Source organism: Betta splendens, chromosome 5 (genome assembly GCF_900634795.4).
Source record: "Betta splendens chromosome 5, fBetSpl5.4, whole genome shotgun sequence".
Lineage (NCBI taxonomy): Eukaryota > Metazoa > Chordata > Actinopteri > Anabantiformes > Osphronemidae > Betta > Betta splendens.
Window position 1 is genome coordinate 3,312,424 of NC_040885.2, and position 25,499 is coordinate 3,337,922.

General features: G+C 49.4%; 2 protein-coding genes across 4 annotated transcripts in view; both read right to left on the minus strand.

Moving 5' to 3' along the window:
* Nucleotides 1-25,499, minus strand: part of LOC129604081 (protein NYNRIN-like) — a 448,396-nt gene that overhangs the window by 152,235 nt on the left and 270,662 nt on the right. The window lies entirely within an intron of this gene.
* Nucleotides 18,622-24,227, minus strand: LOC129604082 (uncharacterized). The gene is made up of 2 exons (XM_055508828.1): nt 20,851-24,227; nt 18,622-20,487 (listed from the first exon to the last, which is right to left on the minus strand). The coding sequence occupies exons 1-2, from the start codon at nt 22,016-22,018 to the stop codon at nt 20,474-20,476; spliced, it is 1,182 nt and encodes a 393-aa protein (XP_055364803.1). The 5' UTR covers nt 22,019-24,227; the 3' UTR covers nt 18,622-20,473.

Genomic DNA, 25,499 nt, shown 5'->3' on the forward strand with positions numbered 1-25,499 from the left:
GTCAGCCAGCTAGGTAGCCCTCCAGCAGCCACACACAAACATCTACTGCACAGGGGAAACACGTGCACATACATAGATAACACACAACTCAGAATAAACAGGTACTTAAGGTTAGCCACACACCTAAAGTCTGTCACACTACATACACACTAGTGACTAGTGACTAGTGATCCACAGCAGTCAGGTAAGATATGACACCACTGAAGATTGTCACTTGGAATGTACGTGGAATCAATAAGAAGGAGAAACGATTTAAAATATTTAATCATTTGAAAACCCTACAAGCAGACATTGTTTTACTACAGGAAACTCATATTTCCAAAATTATAATTTACACTCTGACATCAGCAGAGTTCCCACATGCTTACTTAGCCGGTTACAATTCTAAACAAAGAGGGGTCGCCATCCTGATAAATAAAAAGATTAACTTTACTCATAACGATACCATTGTAGATCCAGCAGGGAGATATATAATCATTAATATCTTGATAGGAAACATTGAATATTGCATAGCTAATGTGTATGGCCCTAATGTTGACGACCCCTCTTTCTTTCATAGCTTCTTCACATCACTGTCTGCTCACTCTGGTTCGAAACTTATAGTAGGAGGGGACTTTAATTTAGTATTTAACCCAGAGTTGGACAGGCTAAGCAAAGCTGTGAGCAACAGGGTGTGTGATGGCTTTGATCAAGCGAACAGAGTATTTATCTCTAACTAGTTCAAATCTAAGGATAATTAATGAATTTGGAATGTTCAATGTTAGCGCTTTGAGAAACACCAGAATTCTCATAGGATTAGAGATGTTCGTCTTGCCTTAGTTTGGAGCTGTAGGCCGCTGTGCAGCGTCTCTCGTTACCGGCTTGGTTGAGCAGGCGTGCGCTCTCTGATCCAGGTGCCACGGCCTCTGGGCCAGGAATCGTCGCCCGCGGTGATGATGACGGCTCGGGTTCAGCAAAGTAACAGTCAGCCAGGCTGGACTTTCCAAGGTGTTTCAAAGCGTCAGCGCTACTTAATCTAGCCCGAAAAGTAAACGGGCTGGAATCTAATTTAATTAGTTCGATCAAAAATAGGGAGTCAATTAAGGACTGTTTGTAATAGTTTCAGTTTCGCGGAGTTTCTTGTTGACTTTCTAACGTTACAAATTTCGTTGTTCGTTCGTGTTTCTAAGTTTAACTCCAAGTTAAACTAAGTTTTCCAAAATTTAAGAACATAGGAAAATTAAAGAAAAGTAATGCGACGCAAAAAGAAAAAGTGAAAGAAGTTTGAAGATAGAGGGAAATACGATTCCACTAGGGTGTCACTGGTTTAAATACCCCTGGGGCAGTGGTCACTGCAGGGTGGAGAATTTAGTTCAACCAGTGGTGAAGAGTGCCACCTCTTCAGATCAGGAATCAAACTATTTGATTTGGATTGCTCCTAAATCTGGGATAACTAAGCTTTCCTCTCAAAGCTCAAAGTTCCATCACACCATAACACAATACACGTGTAACAATCACTTTGACACTCAAATAAGCAGAGAAGTCAGAATGGTTAAACAGCAATATTCAATGCATAGAATATTAAGGTCCTATACGTGGTCCCTTAAAACGCTGAAACAAATGTAATGTTATTCCTCATGACTGGTCTTGTCTTATGTAACAGCCAGTAAACACTAAAACATACACGAATAATAAATGCAAGCAAAATCAAATTATAAATGACCTAGTCTGGACATTACTAATTAAACGATTGTAACACTTAAAAATGTAATACAATAATGAGGATACCTAATTGTAGCTGTTGGACTGTGGTGGAAATTTTCCATAAAGAAGTAGATGAGAGAGAGTTGTCCTTTTGTGCGATTTATTGAAATAATAAAGAAAATAAAAATAATTGGGAAAGCAAATAAAAAGCATGGATGTTGATCGTGCACATGAACAAACCAAAAACCAGCTGGGGAGATCAGTGCACACACCACAAAGGTGTGATGCAAAGAGCCCACGATCCTCAAGTTGTCTCTTCCTTTTAACCCCTTTCTCTGGCTCTGGTGGAATGTCTCTCTGCAGCAATGGAATTGTTTGCGCCACCTTATCTCGCTGTGAGTGAGAATGTTTGCTTTCTCACTTCTGCATCGTCATGTCTTGTTATCCAAAGCAAGGAACACCGAGCTTCCAAGACAAGATGCATTCGCTTTACCAGCCTTGGGTCTGGTGGGGAGTCAGATAGGAAGAAGCCAGAGTCCGGGTGTAGAAGACAACAGAACATCAGATGTTTAGACTTGATGTACGTCAGGGCACAAGAGATTAGTTGTTTGTGTGAGAATGTTCAGTATTGCACCTAACCAGCACATGACCAGTGTGTTGGATAAGAAATAGCACAAGGCAAATTTTTTCATTACAGGTGGCATGAAACACGGTGCATGAGTCTTGTGTCATGACAGCTTCTTTTGAGAAGCACAACTAATGTCTGTCCTTTTTGTCTTTTTTCGCTTTTCTTACACTTTATGTCTGTTACTTACTGTCCTTGTTGAGGAACATTCAGTTGAAACATTGAAAATTGTTTGTGCCAGGTAAAGACTGTTTTAACAGATGCAGGCTTATTGTCAAAAGTACAGTAATATTATTACTGTCAGAAACAAAGATGTTAGCTTTCACACAATGAGGAAAATAGACTTTTAGATACACACCCATCATCTTTTTTGATTAAAGAATGTTTTTCTTTTTATTCTGTAGGCTTTACAGTAACTTACACCAGAACTTTCAGGCTACTGTATATAATGTGTTACAGATATTGTATGTTTTAAATGTAACATTTAAGCAATATAAGGATGATGTTCTAATTTAACAATTTACTACTATTACTTGGACAAGCAATAACTTTCCATTTCACCAAAATGACATGAGTCTTATCCTAAAATGCAAAATGACTTTTCATTTAGTAATTCCCCAATTCATCCCACAGTGGGGAAATGTTGTCCTCTGCATTTGACCCATCTCCCTATGAGGGAGCAGTGAGCTGCAGCACCCTGAGAGCTGGTATTAAGTATCTTGCTCAAGGACACACCTGGTGCCAGAGAGGTCTTGAGCTACCGGGCTAATTTAACTTGAAGGTAGCCTACTGTGCTACTGTATTTGTTTGTAATAAAGACTGGTACAGGCTTAGTACAATATTTTCCTGCTCCTCACGTGACTGCTTGGCTGCAGGTGGGCTTCTATTCAGTGTTGAGAGCTTCAACAACGTTCAAAACACATCAACAAGTCATTACTAAACACTTTTCTAATTTACACTTCCAAACTAACCTCCAGTTATTTTAGTTACTGTACGCTCTATATGGTATGTGACAAATATACGATTTAAAATTTCATTTTTGTCATGCTGCATAGGCTAAACCATAATTTGAAAATGTTTGACTAAACAGCTGAAATCTATGGGGTGCCGAATGTAAAAGGTGCACCTATAACTAGTTTTCTCACATTTAACTCAATGACACATTTTTTCTCACATTTAGTTAAATGTGCAAAAGTCACAGTCGAATTGTTAAATGTAAATGTTAAATATAAATGTAAATGTAAATGTTAAATGTTCGCCAAGTGTTAAACTGGATATTCATGAGTGTGCAAGTAGACTCCACCCCTACACTCAAACAGCATTTGTAATGCTGATCTCAGATCAGTGACGCAAATTCAAACACCAGTGCGCACAAACCTCGCCCACATCTTTTGAGGATTTCTCTCCAGTATTGTTGTCCACTGATTCAGAGTCAGATATGGGCGGAGCTGTGCGCACCTGGGATCAGCATTATGAGCGCTGTTTGAGGGTAGGTGTGGAGTTTACTTGCACATTCATGAATATTCAGTTTAACACTCGGCGAACTGTGCATTACACTATTATATAGTGAAGATGAGGATGCAGCACCTGATGATCGTTATAACAAAAAGAATGACAGGGTGTCAAAGTAACTTTAACATGTGTTGGCATTATGTAATATCATCCTGCAACTACAAGTGGATGTTTTTCACAGGTGTGACAAGCAGCATGCCCTCATTAACCAATTTAAAAAAAGCAAATTTATTACGTTTTTGCAAAAAATAATGTATCTATAGACGACAATTCACGGCAATTGTCTGGCTTGCTAAACACACACCCATTAAAGTAAAAAAAAAAACATTTATGCAAATTCCGGCACAATATTTTTCTAAACGGCATAATGAAACTGCTCTGGGGAAGCATTGCAGTGAGATTATGCGCTCATACTTGTCGTGTATTTTGGTGGTCCGACCTTATCAGAGATTTCACACGGACTCAAACTTTTATGCTCAAATTAACAAATGAATTTATTACACATAATGAAATTGTCAGACTTGGGCAGGTGTCGGACCCACATGCACGGCGCAGAAACACGATGGTGATTAGACACAGGTTTATTAGACAAAGCAGGGTCAGACGGTCCAGGTCATACACAAGTCGTTCAATGAAGCAGTACACAAGGGTGCAGGCAATCTCTGATCCAATATCCAGACAGGGTTCGGTACACAAGCAGGCTCGGCAGAAGTACAGGCAAGGATAAGACAAACTCACGGTCAGATTATCAGGCACGGTTCACTCACAGGTAGCGGGATACACAGGGTTCAGGCAAGAAGCAAGGGTCAAGGCGATCAGGGTCAAAACACGAGTAGCTAAACAAGAGATGCTGGAAAGAGTACGGAAACTAACAATTTGGCAACTGGAGTCTGTGAGAGGTGGAGGCTATATACAGGTACTGATTACTGATGGGTAACAGGTGTGGATACTGGGAACCGGAGAGTGACAGGAAGTTAACAAAATAAAACAGGATGTGACAGATGACATGAATCATGACAGTACCCCCCCCCCCCATGGCGTCTTCCACGGCGCCAACGAGCCCCTCCCCCCTCCGCCCAGGGCGGGTGGAGGGAGGTAGTAGGAGGAGGGCTCGAACCCCCCCCCTCGGCCGGATGACGAAGAAGGGTGGGTGGAGGGAGGACATCAGGAGGAGGGGCCAGCGCCAGAGTCCTCCTCGTCTGCGGAGCCTCGGTCGTGTTGCCCCATCCCGTCCGGGGACGGGGCCTCAGGATGTGCTGCATGAAAGTCCCTGATGAGGGACTTGTCCAATATGTCCCGGGCCGGCACCCAAGAACGTTCATCCGGCCCGTAGCCCTCCCAGTCGACCAGATACTGGAAGCCCCGACCCCGGCGTCTGCAGTCGCGGAGGTCCCGGAACGTGTAGACAGGACCTCCGTCCACGATCCGAGGAGGGGGAGGCGGTTGGTGAGGAGGGATCATGGGACATGATCTATAGGGCTTGAGACGGCTGATGTGAAAGGTGGAGTGTATCTTCATCATCCTGGGCAATGAGAGCCTCACAGAAACAGGGTTAATGATGCGTGATATTGTGTATGGACCAATGAATTTAGGAGTTAACTTACGAGTCTGGGCCTGCAACCTGAGGTCCCTGGTGGATAACCAGACCTGGTCGCCCACCTTGTACTCCGGGCCCGGTGTCCGCTTACGGTCGGGCCGCCCGCTTGTATTGGTCCCGTGCCTGCAGCATGGTGCGCCGTGCCTGCAACCACGTGAGGCGGCAGCGCCGAACCAGAGCGTGTGCCGACGGGACGTGGACCTCCTCCTCCAAGGCCGGAAACAATGGTGGCTGGAACCCATAGGCGCACTGAAACGGGGTTAGTCCGGTGGAGGCGCAAGGCAATGTGTTATGGGCAAACTCCACCCATACGAGTTTGCTGGCCCATGACCCCGGGTTTCTGGAGGCGAGGAGCCGCAGGTCCGACCTCCAGCTGCTGATTGGCCCGTTCGGCCTGTCCATTGGACTCTGGGTGGTACCCCGACGATAAACTAACCTCTGCCCCTAGGAGAGTACAGAACTCTCGCCACCGTCATAACGACTGTCTTCCCCTGGGAGGGTGGTAGACCGGTGACAAAGTCTAGGGCTATGTGCGACCATGGACGGTGCGGTACCGGCAGGGGATGCAGCAGGCCGGCCGGTCGCTTGTGCGACGCCTTGCCCATGGCGCACGTGGGACATGCTGCGACGTATTCCTGGACGTCCCTTTTCACAGTCGGCCACCAAAATCGTTCTCCCACCTAAACAGGGTGCCAGATACCCCTGGATGCCCACTTACCAGTGAGGCGTGAGCCCACTGGATCACCTCCCCCCTGAGGTCGGGAGGCACGAACAGCCGGTTGGGGCGGGACGCCCGCGTGGAGCTGGACGGTCACGGGTGGCCTCCCGTACTCGACGCTCCACAGCCCATGCGACTGCTCCCACCAGGCATCCAGGTGGTAGGATGGGCTCCGGTTCCACTGGGTCCTGCTGCGCGTCATGCAGGCGAGACAGAACGTCAGGTTTCACATTTTTAGATCCAGGGCGATAAGACAAATGAAAATTAAAACGACTGAAGAACAGTGCCCATCGGGCCTGGCGCGAATTCAGCCTCTTCGCCGTTCTGAGGTACTCAAGGTTTTTATGGTCTGTGTACACTAGGAAGGGCTGGTCTGCCCCCTCCAGCCAGTGACTCCATTCCTCCAGTGCCACTTTAAACAGCGAGCAATTCTCGGTCTCCAATGTCGTAATTACGTTCAGCCGGGGATAGCTTGTGGGACATGAACGCGCAGGGGTGGATCCTACCGTCTGTGGGATCCCTCTGGGACAAACACCGCCCCCACTCCCGAGTTGGACGCGTCGACCTCCACCATGAACTGCCGCTGTGGGTCGGGCATCCGTAACACTGGTGCGGTGATGAAACTGCGTTTCAGACGCTGAAACGCCTCCTCTGCTTCAGCCGTCCACTGAAAACGCAGTCTTACACGAGGTTAGTGCATGCAGTGGGGCGGCAATAACCGCTGAACCTCCTAATGAACCTCCGATAAAAGTTGGCGAATCCCAAGAAGCGCTGCACCTCCCTGCGGCCACTCCTGGACTGCCTGGGTCTTGGCCGGATCCATCTCGATCCTGTCCCTGCTGACGATGAAACCCTAGGAAGGAGACCTGGTCCGCGTGAAATTCACACTTCTCCGCCTTACGTACAACCGGTGTTCTAGTAATTTCTTGAGGACCAGGCGAACATGTGCTATGTGCTCCTCCTCGGAGCGAGAAAAGACCAGGATGTCATCAAGGTATACGAAAACAAAGTCATTAATCATGGGACCGAGTACCTCGTTTACGAAGGCCTGGAAGACGGCTGGCGCGTTGGTAAGGCCAAAGGGCATGACGAGGTACTCGTAGTGTCCATTCGGAGTATTGAAGGCCGTCTTCCATTCGTCCCCCTCTCGGATCCGTACCAGATGGTAGGCGTTACGGAGATCCAATTTTGTGAAATGAGTGGCTCCTGCTAGCAACTCAAAGGCGGAGGAAAGTAATGCAAGAGGGTAGGAGTCTCTAATGGTAATGTCATTGAGGCCCCGGTAGTCAATGCAAGCGCCGCAGAGAACCGTCCTTCTTCCCTACAAAGAAGAACCCTGCGCCCGCAGGGGAGGATGAAGGACGAATAATACCTGAGGCCAACGCAGAGTCCAGATACTCCCTCATGGCTCGATTCTCCTTGGGAGAGAGCTGATACAATCTCCCCTTGGGTGGTGTGGTCCCTGGGCGCAGATTGATCGCGCAGTCGTGTTTCCGATGGGGAGGTAGAGAGGTCGCTCGAGCCTTGCTGAACACCGTGCGAAGGTCATGGTAACAATCAGGAACTCCAGTTAGATCGGCCTGCTCGCTCCCCTCACTGGCTGTCGCCGCCAGCATCTGCAGGTGCCTGTTGGGAAACTGAGGCCTGAAAGCACGTGTTCAGACAATCTGGGTCCCATCGGCTCACCTCCCCCCTGCGCCAATCAAGCGTGGGATTGTGCAGCCTTAACCATGTGTGGCCCAGTACCACCGGGTGGTAGCACGACTCCACAACCAAAAATGTGATTCTCTCGGTGTGAGTGTCAGCAAATGTCATTATTACCGGCTCTGTGCGGTGGGTGACTCTCCAGAGCCGACGTCCGTCCAGCGCTGCCGTCTCCACGGGAGAAGCCAAGGGAAGCGCTGCGATGCCCAGCCGTTCCGCGAGTCCCGCGTCCATCAGGCTAGCATCTTCTCCGGAATCGATGAGAACCGCCTGCTGGATGGACCGGGTGCTGGAAACTAAGGTCACTGTTGGTAGTGAACGAGCGGAGGCGCTACCTAAAACCATTCGGCTCACCGCTACCCTCCGTGCTAGCGATGAGCCATGTCTTTTAGCGGGCAGTGCAAGGCGAAATGTCCAGCCTGACCGCAATACATGCACAGTTCTGGGAGCGTCAACGCCGTTTCTCCTCCTCCGTAAGCCGAGCGCGTCCGATCTGCATCGGCTCCTCTGGCGTCGGTCCAACTTCCGGGTTCCGGGAGACGGTCTGGCCGCCGGGCTCACGATACCCCCTCCTGGGGCTCGTAGTGCGGTGTCGACGGTCCTCCCGCAGCCTCTCCTCTCGATGGTGCTCCCGTTCGGTGCTCCCCAGCCTGCGGTCAATTTGGATCGCCAGGGCGTCCAAATCGCTGGGCAGATCCCTCGCCGCTAAACAGTCCTTGACCCGCCGAGAGAGTCCGCGGATGAATACGTCACCCAATGCGGTGGCGTCCCAGCCTGCCTCCGCGGCTAGCGTACGGAACTCGATCGCGTATTTCGCCGTCGGTCTCCTGCCCTGCCGAATGTTCACCAGCCGCTGAGGCCGCCTCGCGCCCCGGGGTGACTTCCTGGAAGATCTGTTTCAGCGCTGTAGCAAAAGCGGCGAATGTGCACACGCAGGGGGAGCCGTTTTGCCACTCCGCTGTCGCCCATGCTTCCGCGTCCCCCGTCAGATGCGAAATAGCGTATGCCACTCGAGCGCGTTCCATCGGAACGCGGGTGAATGTAACTCAAAGTGAATCTCACACTGCGTGAGAAATGCTCGACAGTCTCCTGACTCACCAGAGAACCGTATCGGGGCGCCCAGCCTGGCGTCCGGAGCGACGGCCAAGGGGAACCGCTGCGGCGAAGGGTGCAGCCGCGGCAGCGGCGCTCGGAGTCAGCCTCGTTTCTCCCGTCGAGCTCTGAGTCAGGCGATTCATCGCCTCAGTCAATCCTGCCATCGCCGTCTCCTGTCGCAGGACACACTCGACCAATCTCTGGAGAGCGGCGTTGGTTTTCTCCTCCTGTTCTGCTTGCCCGTTGCTCCTGAGCCATAAGCTGTGCTTGGAAGCTCTCTGCACCGGCGGAGTCCATTTCTGGCCAGATTGTTCTGTCAGACTTGGGCAGGTGTCGGACCCACATGCATGGCGCAGAAACACGATGGTGATTAGACACAGGTTTATTAGACAAAGCAGGGTCAGACGGTCCAGGTCATACACAAGTCGTTCAATGAAGCAGTACACAAGGGTGCAGGCAATCTCTGATCCAATATCCAGACAGGGTTCGGTACACAAGCAGGCTCGGCAGAAGTACAGGCAAGGATAAGACAAACTCACGGTCAGATTATCAGGCACGGTTCACTCACAGGTAGCGGGATACACAGGGTTCAGGCAAGAAGCAAGGGTCAAGGCGATCAGGGTCAAAACACGAGTAGCTAAACAAGAGATGCTGGAAAGAGTACGGAAACTAACAATTTGGCAACTGGAGTCTGTGAGAGGTGGAGGCTATATACAGGTACTGATTACTGATGGGTAACAGGTGTGGATACTGGGAACCGGAGAGTGACAGGAAGTTAACAAAATAAAACAGGATGTGACAGATGACATGAATCATGACAGTACCCCCCCCCATGGCGTCTTCCACGGCGCCAACGAGCCCCTCCCCCCTCCGCCCAGGGCGGGTGGAGGGAGGTAGTAGGAGGAGGGCTCGAACCCCCCCCCTCGGCCGGATGACGAAGAAGGGTGGGTGGAGGGAGGACATCAGGAGGAGGGGCCAGCGCCAGAGTCCTCCTCGTCTGCGGAGCCTCGGTCGTGTTGCCCCATCCCGTCCGGGGACGGGGCCTCAGGATGTGCTGCATGAAAGTCCCTGATGAGGGACTTGTCCAATATGTCCCGGGCCGGCACCCAAGAACGTTCATCCGGCCCGTAGCCCTCCCAGTCGACCAGATACTGGAAGCCCCGACCCCGGCGTCTGCAGTCGCGGAGGTCCCGGACCGTGTAGACAGGACCTCCGTCCACGATCCGAGGAGGGGGAGGCGGTTGGTGAGGAGGGATCATGGGACATGATCTATAGGGCTTGAGACGGCTGATGTGAAAGGTGGAGTGTATCTTCATCGTCCTGGGCAATGAGAGCCTCACAGAAACAGGGTTAATGATGCGTGATATTGTGTATGGACCAATGAATTTAGGAGTTAACTTACGAGTCTGGGCCTGCAACCTGAGGTCCCTGGTGGATAACCAGACCTGGTCGCCCACCTTGTACTCCGGGCCCGGTGTCCGCTTACGGTCGGCCGCCCGCTTGTATTGGTCCCGTGCCTGCAGCATGGTGCGCCGTGCCTGCAACCACGTGAGGCGGCAGCGCCGAACCAGAGCGTGTGCCGACGGGACGTGGACCTACTCCTCCAAGGCCGGAAACAATGGTGGCTGGAACCCATAGGCGCACTGAAACGGGGTTAGTCCGGTGGAGGCGCAAGGCAATGTGTTATGGGCAAACTCCACCCATACGAGTTTGCTGGCCCATGACCCCGGGTTTCTGGAGGCGAGGAGCCGCAGTCCGACCTCCAGCTGCTGATTGGCCCGTTCGGCCTGTCCATTGGACTCTGGGTGGTACCCCGACGATAAACTAACCTCTGCCCCTAGGAGAGTACAGAACTCTCGCCACCGTCATAACGACTGTCTTCCCCTGGGAGGGTGGTAGACCGGTGACAAAGTCTAGGGCTATGTGCGACCATGGACGGTGCGGTACCGGCAGGGGATGCAGCAGGCCGGCCGGTCGCTGGTGCGACGCCTTGCCCATGGCGCACGTGGGACATGCTGCGACGTATTCCTGGACGTCCCTTTTCACAGTCGGCCACCAAAATCGTTCTCCCAACCTAAACAGGGTGCCAGATACCCCTGGATGCCCACTTACCAGTGAGGCGTGAGCCCACTGGATCACCTCCCCCCTGAGGTCGGGAGGCACGAACAGCCGGTTGGGCGGGACGCCGCGTGGAGCTGGACGGTCACGGGTGGCCTCCCGTACTCGACGCTCCACAGCCCATGCGACTGCTCCCACCAGGCATCCAGGTGGTAGGATGGGCTCCGGTTCCACTGGGTCCTGCTGCGCGTCATGCAGGCGAGACAGAACGTCAGGTTTCACATTTTTAGATCCAGGGCGATAAGACAAATGAAAATTAAAACGACTGAAGAACAGTGCCCATCGGGCCTGGCGCGAATTCAGCCTCTTCGCCGTTCTGAGGTACTCAAGGTTTTTATGGTCTGTGTACACTAGGAAGGGCTGGTCTGCCCCCTCCAGCCAGTGACTCCATTCCTCCAGTGCCACTTTAACAGCGAGCAATTCTCGGTCTCCAATGTCGTAATTACGTTCAGCCGGGGATAGCTTGTGGGACATGAACGCGCAGGGGTGGATCCTACCGTCTGTGGGATCCCTCTGGGACAACACCGCCCCCACTCCCGAGTTGGACGCGTCGACCTCCACCATGAACTGCCGCTGTGGGTCGGGCATCCGTAACACTGGTGCGGTGATGAAACTGCGTTTCAGACGCTGAAACGCCTCCTCTGCTTCAGCCGTCCACTGAAACGCAGTCTTACACGAGGTTAGTGCATGCAGTGGGGCGGCAATACCGCTGAACCTCCTAATGAACCTCCGATAAAAGTTGGCGAATCCCAAGAAGCGCTGCACCTCCCTGCGGCCACTCCTGGACTGCCTGGGTCTTGGCCGGATCCATCTCGATCCTGTCCCTGCTGACGATGAACCCTAGGAAGGAGACCTGGTCCGCGTGAAATTCACACTTCTCCGCCTTTACGTACAACCGGTGTTCTAGTAATTTCTTGAGGACCAGGCGAACATGTGCTATGTGCTCCTCCTCGGAGCGAGAAAAGACCAGGATGTCATCAAGGTATACGAAAACAAAGTCATTAATCATGGGACCGAGTACCTCGTTTACGAAGGCCTGGAAGACGGCTGGCGCGTTGGTAAGGCCAAAGGGCATGACGAGGTACTCGTAGTGTCCATTCGGAGTATTGAAGGCCGTCTTCCATTCGTCCCCCTCTCGGATCCGTACCAGATGGTAGGCGTTACGGAGATCCAATTTTGTGAAATGAGTGGCTCCTGCTAGCAACTCAAAGGCGGAGGAAAGTAATGCAAGAGGGTAGGAGTCTCTAATGGTAATGTCATTGAGGCCCCGGTAGTCAATGCAGCGCCGCAGAGAACCGTCCTTCTTCCCTACAAAGAAGAACCCTGCGCCCGCAGGGGAGGATGAAGGACGAATAATACCTGAGGCCAACGCAGAGTCCAGATACTCCCTCATGGCTCGATTCTCCTTGGGAGAGAGCTGATACAATCTCCCCTTGGGTGGTGTGGTCCCTGGGCGCAGATTGATCGCGCAGTCGTGTTTCCGATGGGGAGGTAGAGAGGTCGCTCGAGCCTTGCTGAACACCGTGCGAAGGTCATGGTAACAATCAGGAACTCCAGTTAGATCGGCCTGCTCGCTCCCCTCACTGGCTGTCGCCGCCGCATCTGCAGGTGCCTGTTGGGAAACTGAGGCCTGAAAGCACGTGTTCAGACAATCTGGGTCCCATCGGCTCACCTCCCCCCTGCGCCAATCAAGCGTGGGATTGTGCAGCCTTAACCATGTGTGGCCCAGTACCACCGGGTGGTAGCACGACTCCACAACCAAAAATGTGATTCTCTCGGTGTGAGTGTCAGCAAATGTCATTATTACCGGCTCTGTGCGGTGGGTGACTCTCCAGAGCCGACGTCCGTCCAGCGCTGCCGTCTCCACGGGAGAAGCCAAGGGAAGCGCTGCGATGCCCAGCCGTTCCGCGAGTCCCGCGTCCATCAGGCTAGCATCTTCTCCGGAATCGATGAGAACCGCCTGCTGGATGGACCGGGTGCTGGAAACTAAGGTCACTGTTGGTAGTGAACGAGCGGAGGCGCTACCTAAAACCATTCGGCTCACCGCTACCCTCCGTGCTAGCGATGAGCCATGTCTTTTAGCGGGCAGTGCAAGGCGAAATGTCCAGCCTGACCGCAATACATGCACAGTTTCTGGGAGCGTCAACGCCGTTTCTCCTCCTCCGTAAGCCGAGCGCGTCCGATCTGCATCGGCTCCTCTGGCGTCGGTCCAACTTCCGGGTTCCGGGAGACGGTCTGGCCGCCGGGCTCACGATACCCCCTCCTGGGGCTCGTAGTGCGGTGTCGACGGTCCTCCCGCAGCCTCTCCTCTCGATGGTGCTCCCGTTCGGTGCTCCCCAGCCTGCGGTCAATTTGGATCGCCAGGGCGTCCAAATCGCTGGGCAGATCCCTCGCCGCTAAACAGTCCTTGACCCGCCGAGAGAGTCCGCGGATGAATACGTCACCCAATGCGGTGGCGTCCCAGCCTGCCTCCGCGGCTAGCGTACGGAACTCGATCGCGTATTTCGCCGTCGGTCTCCTGCCCTGCCGAATGTTCACCAGCCGCTGAGCCGCCTCGCGCCCCGGGGTGACTTCCTGGAAGATCTGTTTCAGCGCTGTAGCAAAAGCGGCGAATGTGCACACGCAGGGGGAGCCGTTTTGCCACTCCGCTGTCGCCCATGCTTCCGCGTCCCCCGTCAGATGCGAAATAGCGTATGCCACTCGAGCGCGTTCCATCGGAACGCGGGTGAATGTAACTCAAAGTGAATCTCACACTGCGTGAGAAATGCTCGACAGTCTCCTGACTCACCAGAGAACCGTATCGGGGCGCCCAGCCTGGCGTCCGGAGCGACGGCCAAGGGAACCGCTGCGGCGAAGGGTGCAGCCGCGGCAGCGGCGCTCGGAGTCAGCCTCGTTTCTCCCGTCGAGCTCTGAGTCAGGCGATTCATCGCCTCAGTCAATCCTGCCATCGCCGTCTCCTGTCGCAGGACACACTCGACCAATCTCTGGAGAGCGGCGTTGGTTTTCTCCTCCTGTTCTGCTGCCCGTTGCTCCTGAGCCATAAGCTGTGCTTGGAAGCTCTCTGCACCGGCGGAGTCCATTTCTGGCCAGATTGTTCTGTCAGACTTGGGCAGGTGTCGGACCCACATGCATGGCGCAGAAACACGATGGTGATTAGACACAGGTTTATTAGACAAAGCAGGGTCAGACGGTCCAGGTCATACACAAGTCGTTCAATGAAGCAGTACACAAGGGTGCAGGCAATCTCTGATCCAATATCCAGACAGGGTTCGGTACACAAGCAGGCTCGGCAGAAGTACAGGCAAGGATAAGACAAACTCACGGTCAGATTATCAGGCACGGTTCACTCACAGGTAGCGGGATACACAGGGTTCAGGCAAGAAGCAAGGGTCAAGGCGATCAGGGTCAAAACACGAGTAGCTAAACAAGAGATGCTGGAAAGAGTACGGAAACTAACAATCTGGCAACTGGAGTCTGTGAGAGGTGGAGGCTATATACAGGTACTGATTACTGATGGGTAACAGGTGTGGATACTGGGAACCGGAGAGTGACAGGAAGTTAACAAAATAAAACAGGATGTGACAGATGACATGAATCATGACAGAAATAGTACAATCACAGAATAATCATGAGAGAGGTGGTGGACGAATTCACCTGGAGGTTCGTCTGCAGAACAAACTGAGAGGTCGAAAAAGGTCAGCTGGGTGACTGCAGCAGACCCTCTGCGAAGCACTCTAAGAAACATCTCCCCATGCCCACTATATAAAGCTGTGTTGTTTATGCAACCAGCAAGTGCCTACGTGTCCATCCAAAGTCCATGTTTACAACCGCCGAGACAGTAGCGAAATTTCTGTGTCGGGAAGTTATTCCAAGATTTGGCATTCCCTTAAAAATCAGTTCAGACAACGGGAAAGAATTCGTAGATAAAACTGTAAAGTGTGTTTTGCAGAAACTCGGAGTAAAGCAGAGGTATGGCAGTGTTTACTGTCCGACCTCACAGTCTGATGTTGAGAGATGCAATGGGATTCTAAAAAACAAATTGCTGAAAATCTGCATGTCCACAGGTTTGAACTGGACCGACGCTTTGCCTCTTGCTCTCATGGCCTGTAGAGCAAGTGCTCACAGGACACTAAAGCTAACACCGCATGAAGCTTTGCTAGGCCGACCAATGCCGGTGCCAGCTTATCGAGCGGTGAAGGGTCCATCCCTGGACATTCTAACAAGCGACATGAGGGCGTATGTGAAGCAAATGACTAATATACACAGGAGTATTTCCTCCCGTGTTGTGTCTTTACAGACAAAGGAGATTCTGGAGGAGCCAGAACCAAAAGTGAAACCAGGAGATCTGGTGTACGTCAAAGTGTTCAGGAGGAAGTGGGACCACGCCAGACGAGAAGGTCCCTACACGGTGGTCAAAGCAACTGCAAGAGCGGTTCAAGTTCAAGGATCCCCCACCTGGTACCACCTGAATCACTGTGTTAAAGTACCTGAGGGGGAAATAGGGAAAGGAGCCAAAGAAGAACGAGATGAAGGAGGGAAAGACAAAAGGAGGGATCTTATTCCTCCTGTTGCTTGTAGTGACGTTGGACGGGATGCAGATGCCCTGCCATCCAGGGTTCTCCGGAGGCGGAAAACCATTGAGAAAGGAGAAAGGAAAGAGGAGAGTTAAGAAAGATGTGATCCAATGGCGTGAAGAAGGTGTTCCAGTGCAGGGGTGGCCAGGCCCCCTAGATTGGGTTTCAAACGACGTCAACTGGAAGTACGCCCCGGGGGAGATGTGGAGCGCTCAACTACAGAAAAGAGAGTGGGATGATAGTAGTGAGCGTACGGGTATTTTTGTGTATGTTAATTCTGACCAACACGGGACAGGCTACGACTGCGGGTTAGATTATGTTAGGAATGTAAATTCCAGTAATTTTGTTCTCTTTCCCAGGGGAGTAGGAAGGTGCGCCATTGGAGTAAAGGAAAGTGAGCGTAATGGAAGCAAGTTTTGGGATGTTAATTCCGGCCACCTCAATGCCGTTTGGACCAGGACGTGAGAATAACATGGATAAAGGTTATGAAAACATACCAAGAAAGGCTTGTTGCTTTTCTGCGGCCTCCACGAATAATGTCTAATGTGCCTTGTTCACTCAGCCTAGCCAAGCCGCCTCTCCCTCCTTCGCCACCTCTGCCTCCTGTGTCTAAGAATGAACAAACGGATCCAGGAATCCCTGACTTCTTTGGAAAGTGGGGGTTAGAATCAAATAGCACCGAATTCCATCTTTTCTTTTCTGGTTGGGTACAGAAGGTGACCGCAGGGGCATCCGACTGGGCCGGTAGGATGATGACCGGAATGCGAGAAACGTGGTGGGGACCTGAGGACGAGGGTGAGCCTGGGAAAAAGGAAGAGACGTTAGATGGGCGTTTCCAGAATAGTTGGTACAGGTGGGTTCAATTCGCGGGTCAACTTAACGGGAAGACTGATTGCTACATCTGTACTAAGGCGCGGCTGGACCGGTTTTATGTGATAAACACTGTTTTCAGTTGGCAGGAATGCGAACAGGCCTTGCGTACTAACACACAAAACCCTAGACCTTGGTGTAGAGCCGAATGCTTATTGTATTTAGGATCACCCTCTTTTCAGTCATCAGTTGATTTTTTCATCTACGGGAAAACGAACGCTCAGCGTTGCGAGGATTTGAATGTGAAAATAGGACAACACAGCGCGATGATGGGGATGCCGAATAATGCCCCTTTAATTCCAGTTGGTAAGTTTGAGTGTATTGAAAAAAATGGGGTTTGTGCCTTTGGGTAAGGTTAAGCGTAGCCTCTGTAGTCATAGGTGGGAGTTGAACACTGCTAATTGCACAAGACCACATCTTAAACCCGCTGCTCTCGTTTCAGGCAAACTGGGATCTGTTTTAGTTGCAGGTTGTCCCTATTTCGACCAGACTATCGCGTTGGCAGATCACTTCTGGTGGTGTGGAGGCCAACAGCTTTATTCAACTTTGCCTATAAGATGGGCAGGTAGGTGTGCCCGGGTACAAGTTGCACAAGAGCTGATTGCGTTTAGGGAGCAGGATAAGGATGTCAACAGCTGAAGTAAGCGGAGCTACCAACCAGATCCCAGAGTTTACCTGGATTCCATTGGCCAACCCCGAGGAATTCCAAACGAGTTTAAGGCAAGGAATGAGATTGCATCTGGGTTTGAGTCTATATTACCTTGGATAACGACGAATCGCATTACCGAGTGGCTGAACTTCATTTTCTTTAATCAGCAGCGCTTTATTAATTACACTGACGACGCGTTGGGTGCGTTGGGAGAGCAGGTGAGTGCCACAAGTGCGGTGGCGTGGCAGAAAAAGGAGGGGTGTGTGCGCTTGTGGGAGAAGTGTGCTGTACTTATATTCCAGGACACACGGCCCCGGATGGGGCCTTCACAGAGGCCATGAAGAGGCTGAGGTCGCTGAGGATGGAGGTGAAAGAGGCGGCTGGCAGCGATGCGAACTTGAGCTGGACAAACTGGCTGGAGAGTGTGGCCGGAGGATGGAGACAAGGGCTGATCAAACTGGGGGTAATGATTACTGTAGGAGTAATAGCTTTGGGACTGATTTTTTGTTGTTGTATTCCTTTCTTGAGATCAGTAGCGCTTAGAGCCGTGACCAAGCAGAATTTGCAGATGGCAGTTATTGAGCTGGGAGAAAAGTATGGATGGAAGAGTGTAGGAAACGAGGAAGGTGACGTGTTTCCAGTTCCGGAATGGATCCACATCACGACTCTAGACGAGGACAAGGACGAAGACAAGGACGAGGATGAAGACTCCCAGTTGGTGTGATGTTGAAAACGGCCTACGATACGTCATGAAGAAAAAAAAAAAAAAAAAAAGAGACTAATCATACTGAAAATGAGCTAAGATGGTTGTTTAATGAATTTTAATACTGATGTTTTATTAGTTGTAATAGTCAGATTTATCCTTGTATTAATAGTAGTATTGGAAATGTATCATATCCTTGTGGTAGCAGTAGTATTAGAAATGACATAGTAGTAACCAACTTATATAGGTCTCATGATTCTTTGTATTGTTTCATTGTGTTTAATAGACTTAATAGACCTGCTATGAGGGTCTAAGTGTGTGAAACTTGTCAGTAATTTGTTTTGTGTTCTTTTTTTTAGGGGCCGGTACTGAATTCACCTGTTGAATGTTCGGAGGTCATCAAGCTGGCTGCCCTGAGAAGTCCCGTAGGAACAGTATGATGAATTTGGCCATTTTAAGTGAAATGCCCACATTGCTAAGGTTAAACAAAACGTAAAATGGGGTTGGGACCTTGCTAGTGCTTATCACTGGTTTAAGGTAGTTAAAGTAAATTGGGCTTAGTTTAATGGACATTATCTGTCCATTGAGGGGGAAATTCTGTAGTATATTCTGTTACTCTAATGAGGTTATTTCTGTCCACTGCAGCGAGGGTCAAGTTGACCGTGGTGTCAGATTGGCCACTAAAACAAATACGCTACTGCAGCTGTGTAAACATGGACTTTCGATGGACACGTAGGCACTTGCTGGTTGCATAAACAACAAAGCTTTATATAGTGGGCATGGGGAGATGTTTCTTAGAGTGCTTCGCAGAGGGTCTGCTGCAGTCACCCAGCTGACCTTTTTCGACCTCTCAGTTTGTTCTGCAGACGAACCTCCAGGTGAATTCGGCCACCACCTCTCTCATGATTATTCTGTGATTGTACTATTTCATTATGTGTAATAAATTCATTTGTTAATTTGAGCATAAAAGTTTGAGTCCGTGTGAAATCTCTGATAAGGTCGGACCACCAAAATACACGACAAGTATGAGCGCATAGCCTGCAGCGAATGCTGAAGCTACGGCTATTTTAGCAGTTCATGCTGCATATGATGAAGATCAAATAACCTCCAAAGATTTGTCTTTGTTGCAGAAAGAGGTACCAGAGGCTGAGAGGCAGCTCTGGGTCGAGAGAGGAGCCGTTCAAGGTGATGACGGCTTATGGAGGAACCACGAGGGACTGTTAATAGCCCCGAGTGGACTGTTGTCATTGCTGATAAATGAAGCACACGGTTTGAGCCATGAGTCCAGAGGTGAGGTTGTGAGACGAATCAAGAAGTGGAACTTTTGGGCTCCCAAGCTTTATCAGTATGTTGATGAGACCATAAGTCGGTGTGAAACGTGTCTTAAATGTAACATCACGCGGGGTATGGTACCCCCAGCGGGACACCTGCCAATTCCTGATGGCCCTTTTTAACATCTCACCCTAGATTTTGTAGACATGGTACGGCCGGTACAAGGTAAGCGTTACCTTTTGGTTGTGATTGATTGTTTGTTTGTTTGTTAATTTGAATTCCTGGTCTAAATACTTGCCTTTTTCTACCGTCATAGCTGCTCCCTGTCTTCCCAGGACAATAGAAGCAGACTGGATGGGGATTTTCTTTGGCTGTTGTTCTATCCACTCAGCTGGTTGGGCCTCAGATTCTGTTTTAAAATACTGAAGTGTGCAATGAGGAGGACACGCAGGGCGGGACGCTTCTGGCATGTTAGCTTTAATAAAGTCCATCCATTTTTCAGCTGCGTCCATGAATGTCTCATCGATGTCTCCAAGCCAGTACACCATTTCTTCGTCTTTTTTCACAGTCATTTGACACTGTGCTGTGTCGACAATCACTCCATCTGGTGTACACAAAATGGCACAGCCTAGTTTACATAAAGCGTCTCGTCCAAGTAAGTTCACAGGTGTTTGATCTGAAATTAATACAGGCAGTTCCACTGTTTTTCCTCGGAACTGCAAAGGAATCGGGTCAGATCGGGGAATCAGCTGCTTTGTCCCTGAGAATCCAACGATCCGCACATATTGTCCAGATCTTGGGAGGTGGTCAGCATCAGCGTTGCTTACACACGTATAAGCAGCTCCGGAGTCAGCCATCATGTTCATAGGTTTACCGGCTACATTAACCGGCACCAGAGGCTCTTCATCAGGGCTCGAGACAGATTTTAATGGCAACTGACACTCCCCTCCCGGATTCCCCTGATTCTCAGGGCACCCCTAGTATCCAGCAGGAGGACCCTGCCATGGACTGGTGGGTCCCATCTGCCGTGGGGCTCCTTGTGGGATCTGGCGCACCGACCCGTAACACTGACGTCTCATGTGTCCAACTCTGCCACAGCGGAAGCACCTTACCTCACTTTCTTGATTACCCCACATCACCCGTGCTCTCCCAACCGCGGCTCCCCCTCTCATCCTTGGTGGGCCGCCTCTCCAGCCTCCTGACTGGACGTAGATAACTTGTGGCTGGACAGCAGGTGGAGCTGTGATGGTGGGGGGAGGTGCATGTCCAGCTGCAGTCACAGGCTGAACCACTGCTTGGATCTTTTTCCTCCCTTCAGTTAGCTGCTGCTGGGTCAGTTTTCTCACCGTCTCTTCATCCTGCTGCTTCTGACGGAGCGCAGCAGAACGAATTTTGGTCACAGCATCAATAACATGGTCAGTGAATTGCTCAAAGGGCATGGTGTATAGCCCCACTGCATCTCCCAGCTTACTCTGTGCAGGCAAGGGCAAACCATCAACAATTCTTTTTCTGAGAGCCTGCCTATGGAAAATGTCCTCATTAGGTCTTCCACCTGTTTGTCTGATCCATTCTTTTCGAGTGAGGTGAACATAGGCTTGTGGGCTCTCATCATCTTTTATTGGCACAGCTACAATGCTATCAGGCTGAATTCTGGTTGGATAACGAATTCTCAGAGCTGTCCACAGCGCATTGCGATGCCTGTTGAACAACTCTATCGAGTGCTTGTGTACCTGCATATGCATTCATCTGCGCCGATCTCAGCGTCTCCTCCATCTCTTGCTTCCCCAGCACCTTCCCAAGGAGGGCCTTGAGGTCACCCACTGCCAGGATGGTGGCTATGGTTTCTTCTTCGAAGGCTGCTACCCATTTCCCGGCGCAATCAAGCAGACATGGCAGTCTCTGCACCAGCCCTTCCAGATCCATGGTTGGCCAGGGCACATATTGCAGATTTGCCAGCAGGGGGTATTCGGACGCCTCCTCTACTACCTCTGCTGACACTGGATGTCCCTTGGAGCTGAGCGTGATGACGCCTTCCATCTGTCCATGCTCCTCTACTACTTCACTGCCAGGGGCAAAGGCCTCAGGACGGGGCATCTTTTCCTTTATCCTGGCCTGCTTGGGCTTAGCTCCAGCCTGCAGATAGCGAGGGGTAGAGACCATACTTGGATCTGGCAATTTAGAGTACTGTACCTCTGCCAGGGATCTTCGGACTCTTTCACTCTCCCCAGTTGCTCCTTCTTCTTCGCCTTGCTCCTCGCCCTCGCTGTCGTCCTCTGCACACTCAGATTGTTTTATGTCATGCATTACTTTATCATGTAAGCCACTAATACGACGAGTGTCTTTCCCTGCAAGCTGAACTGCTTTAGCATACGTGGCAGGTAAGTCTTCTATGTCATCTAGCTCTCTCTCTCTTTCCCTGACCTTCTTTAACTCCTCAATGGGATAGATGCTTTTACCTGATTTACCGGACCTAAGTGAATAGTCTCCTAATAGTCTGATCTCCCGCACCGGCATCTGTGCAGCATAAGATGGGGGCTCTGCTTTTAAGGATTCTCCCTTTTTTCTCTCCTCTTTTCTCCGCTCAATCTGTTTTTTTACATATTCAGCTGTTTTCTCCCTCAGGAGTTGGGCTTGATCTGTGAATAACTTTAGCATTGCAACCTCACGCTCACGTTTACACAGTCGCTTGGCAGATTTATCTTTTATTTTGTAATTTTTTATTAACACTTCCATCTCCACACATTGCTCATGATCGAATGTTCCATCGGATGGCCAGGGTGACTGAGCTTTACCCGTCCGCTTATTCCATTTCTTGGAATACTTCTCAATCTCCTGAGAAAGGAGAGGATGTTTCCTCCCCAAGATCGCAACTGGAGACATGTCTTTGAGTGCGGCCATTATTCCTATATCTGGAGAAAAAGCACTGGTGAAATGTATGCTATAAATTGTGCAAACAACCAGAAATGAATTTTAATGAGAATGAAAATGAGAATGAAAGTGATTTTTTTTTTTTACTTTATTTTATTCTATTAATTCTTTATTTACTTAATTTTTCATTTACCTTATTCTCCAGCAACTTTATCTCTACACCCCTCTATAACTCAAAAATGATTAATGTGATACGTCACCTTTTTCTCTCACTTGCACACACTTTCACACACACACACACCCACCCAGAGCCTATAGCCCTGTATACTGAAACACACACACTCTCGAGCCTAATGCTCTTAACAGCTGTGACACATACACACAGATAGGAGAAGTGAACACTCGAAGAGGAACAAAGCTAGTCTCCGGGCCCAATTTGGAGTCCCAACCAATTTAGCAGTTAGCACTGCTTCCCCCTTTTTCTTTTTAATCGAAGAACGGCCACGATCTGCACACTCTCTGTGATCTGCTCCACCAGTCCCAACCACAGTGCGGAACGTTATTCTAACCTTCACAAATTACATCAACAAAAATTACCGCAATGTCCACATTGGACACACAAAAAATATTAAAATTACCAAAAATGATAGAATGATAGTTAAAATGAAATGTTAAAATGTTGCAAAAAATGTTTAATCTAGACAGCACTCACCCAACAGCTCTCCCCAGACTGTTCAAAAACAAACAAACACACACAGACACTGAACAGCGAGGCTTTATCTCCCCGTCACACACTCTCTCTCTGCTTCAAAGGACGGAAAGGGAACGCACACTGTCAATTATTAACACACACTCAAGGTTTTTTAACTTCACAGACACAAACTCCAAAAAAATGTTATCACCACGACACCTATTAATTATTAACCCCACAACAACTTAACACTTATCACACTATCCTTAAATGCATTAACATATACTAAAACATACACTCACCCCAACTTAACTATACTTGCGCAATACTAACACGTCGACACACTGCAGTTCAATACGCAATCAACTCAAAGCGCTTTTACCGGTTATCCCTATGTTACCAGGCCTCACAAACCTTGGGAAGCTCTACACTTGGATTGATCCGTTCCAAGCCTAATGTAGATTCCCAATACATTACACAAGCCTACAGTGCCTAATAAATTTCGATTCTATCGAGCAGGTCAAATTTACCGAATTTCACAACCCGTTGCACCGAGGCCGCACTGTCTACCGACGCCGGTACCTTACGTCTTTCCCTTTAATTTAACAGCCGCTCAATGAGGTATGGTTCAGTGACCCCGCTCAATACCTGGACCAAATTTTCCAGTGTCGACACAGAACTTACACAGCCTTAAATTTATTTTATCCGAATGCAGACTACAACGCCCATACTTTAGATTTCCCAAACGTCGCCTGCCTCAAGTTAACCTACGTAACTAATAGGCCATGTCATTTTTCCCCAAGCGCAAGATAGCACATACACACACAGCAGTTGGTTATGCAAAGCAGCTATTTACAGCAGTATAAGTAAGCACAAGTAAATTCTCCACCGCCTCTCTTTGTCTCTCCCACACAGATAATTTGCTTAAAGCAGCCAAATCAGAATTTAATGATCAGATTTCTCTAATCTTACCAACATTTGCTCACACTGTCTCGAACACAGAGAATCGTCACGTAAAAGCTTTAAGCGCTATTTACCTTCACTGATGACGACGGTCGTGCGTCCGGGCCAGTCCGGACAAATGTTGGTTCTGGAAATGGCTCCTCAGGCCTGTGTTCGTGACGCCATTTTGTCGTGTATTTTGGTGGTCCGACCTTATCAGAGATTTCACACGGACTCAAACTTTTATGCTCAAATTAACAAATGAATTTATTACACATAATGAAATAGTACAATCACAGAATAATCATGAGAGAGGTGGTGGCGGAATTCACCTGGAGGTTTGTCTGCAGAAAAAACTGAGAGGTCGAAAAAGGTCAGCTGGGTGACTGCAGCAGACCCTCTGCGAAGCACTCTAAGAAACATCTCCCAATGCCCACTATATAAAGCTGTGTTGTTTATGCAACCAGCAAGTGCCTACGTGTCCATCGAAAGTCCATGTTTACACAGCTGCAGTAGCGTATTTGTTTTAGTGGCCAATCTGACACCACGGTCAACTTGACCCTCGCTGCAGTGGACAGAAATAACCTCATAAGAGTAACAGAATATACTACATACTCTGATGATGCCACTTTTCTTGATTAGATTGTCTGTTTCTTGTTGTGTGCTTAATCTGAAACCAGGCACTGCTGATACCCAGTGATCTTCTTCCAGCAGCTGGTCGCCTCGCTGAGAGCTCAGCGATACTTTAGTAAATTTACAGGGTTTAGCAGGAAATCTCATGTTACTTACCAAGTCCCGACCTGTTTGTTTAAGCTGGTGTATCTGCTTTCCTTAATTTCATTGACGTCCTAAATATCCCTCAGGGATTGATAAAGTTTTTAAAATCTTAAATCTAACAGTTTTTAAATGTTATTATTCCAAAACTGAGATGACACTGTGCTCTGTACAGTGGCAGCGGTTCAAAGTGACTAGGGTTTTTACTGCAGTACCGACGCGTCGCCACGGCGCAGCGAGTGCGTCGCTGACTAGATTTTTAATCCTGCAGCCGGTTGAAAAAAAATCAGGACGCTAGTCTCGTTTTAACCACCAGGTGGCGCAGCGTTGATTAGAAGCCTCCAAAGCACTACAGCGTAACTGAGGTCCGACTGTTCATTTCTACCTGTAACACACATATATTACACCAGACCTATTTCACTATTAAGTTTTTACTATTAAGTATCTGTTGTGTGCTAAAACATGGGGAGTATGAAGGGCAACAACTTGTTGATGGCTTAGTTATTTTCTGTTCACTGCAAAGTTATAATTGTTCTGTGTGGTTTAAAACAGGCAGCGCCACAGCAGCAATACGTTCTTGTTTTTATTCTCCTCAGCTTATTCCTGTCTTTAAATAGAAGGCGTCTCTTAAAAATATGTACACACCCACCGCTCTAACATCTGCTACAACATATTGGCTTCACATAATACCATAATTATGCGTCGCGGTTTAATTAATATAATTTGAATGCGCAAGTAAAGACGTAGAGCGCAGTCCATCTGCGACTACAGCCGCTTATTTAGGTTTTAAACTTCCACGACTTGTTAATGAATGTTTTCCAATAGTCGTAGATTTTACGTAAATAACCGTAATAATCATAGGAATTTGTTTTACAGCAGTTGTCGATCGTAATTTTGACAGGACGCCAGAAATCAGCAGATCTACAGGGACGCATTACAGCAACATGTTTGTTCCTACGTGTTTACTCTGTGTCTGCAGAACTGCAGTTTGACTTGTTTTGACTGTGCGTGTCATTGTAACTGAGTGGCTGAGATCACTTATTCGACCCGTGTACGTTTCAACATTTTCATTTCCCATCCGTCCATCCAGCCACTTTCACCGGC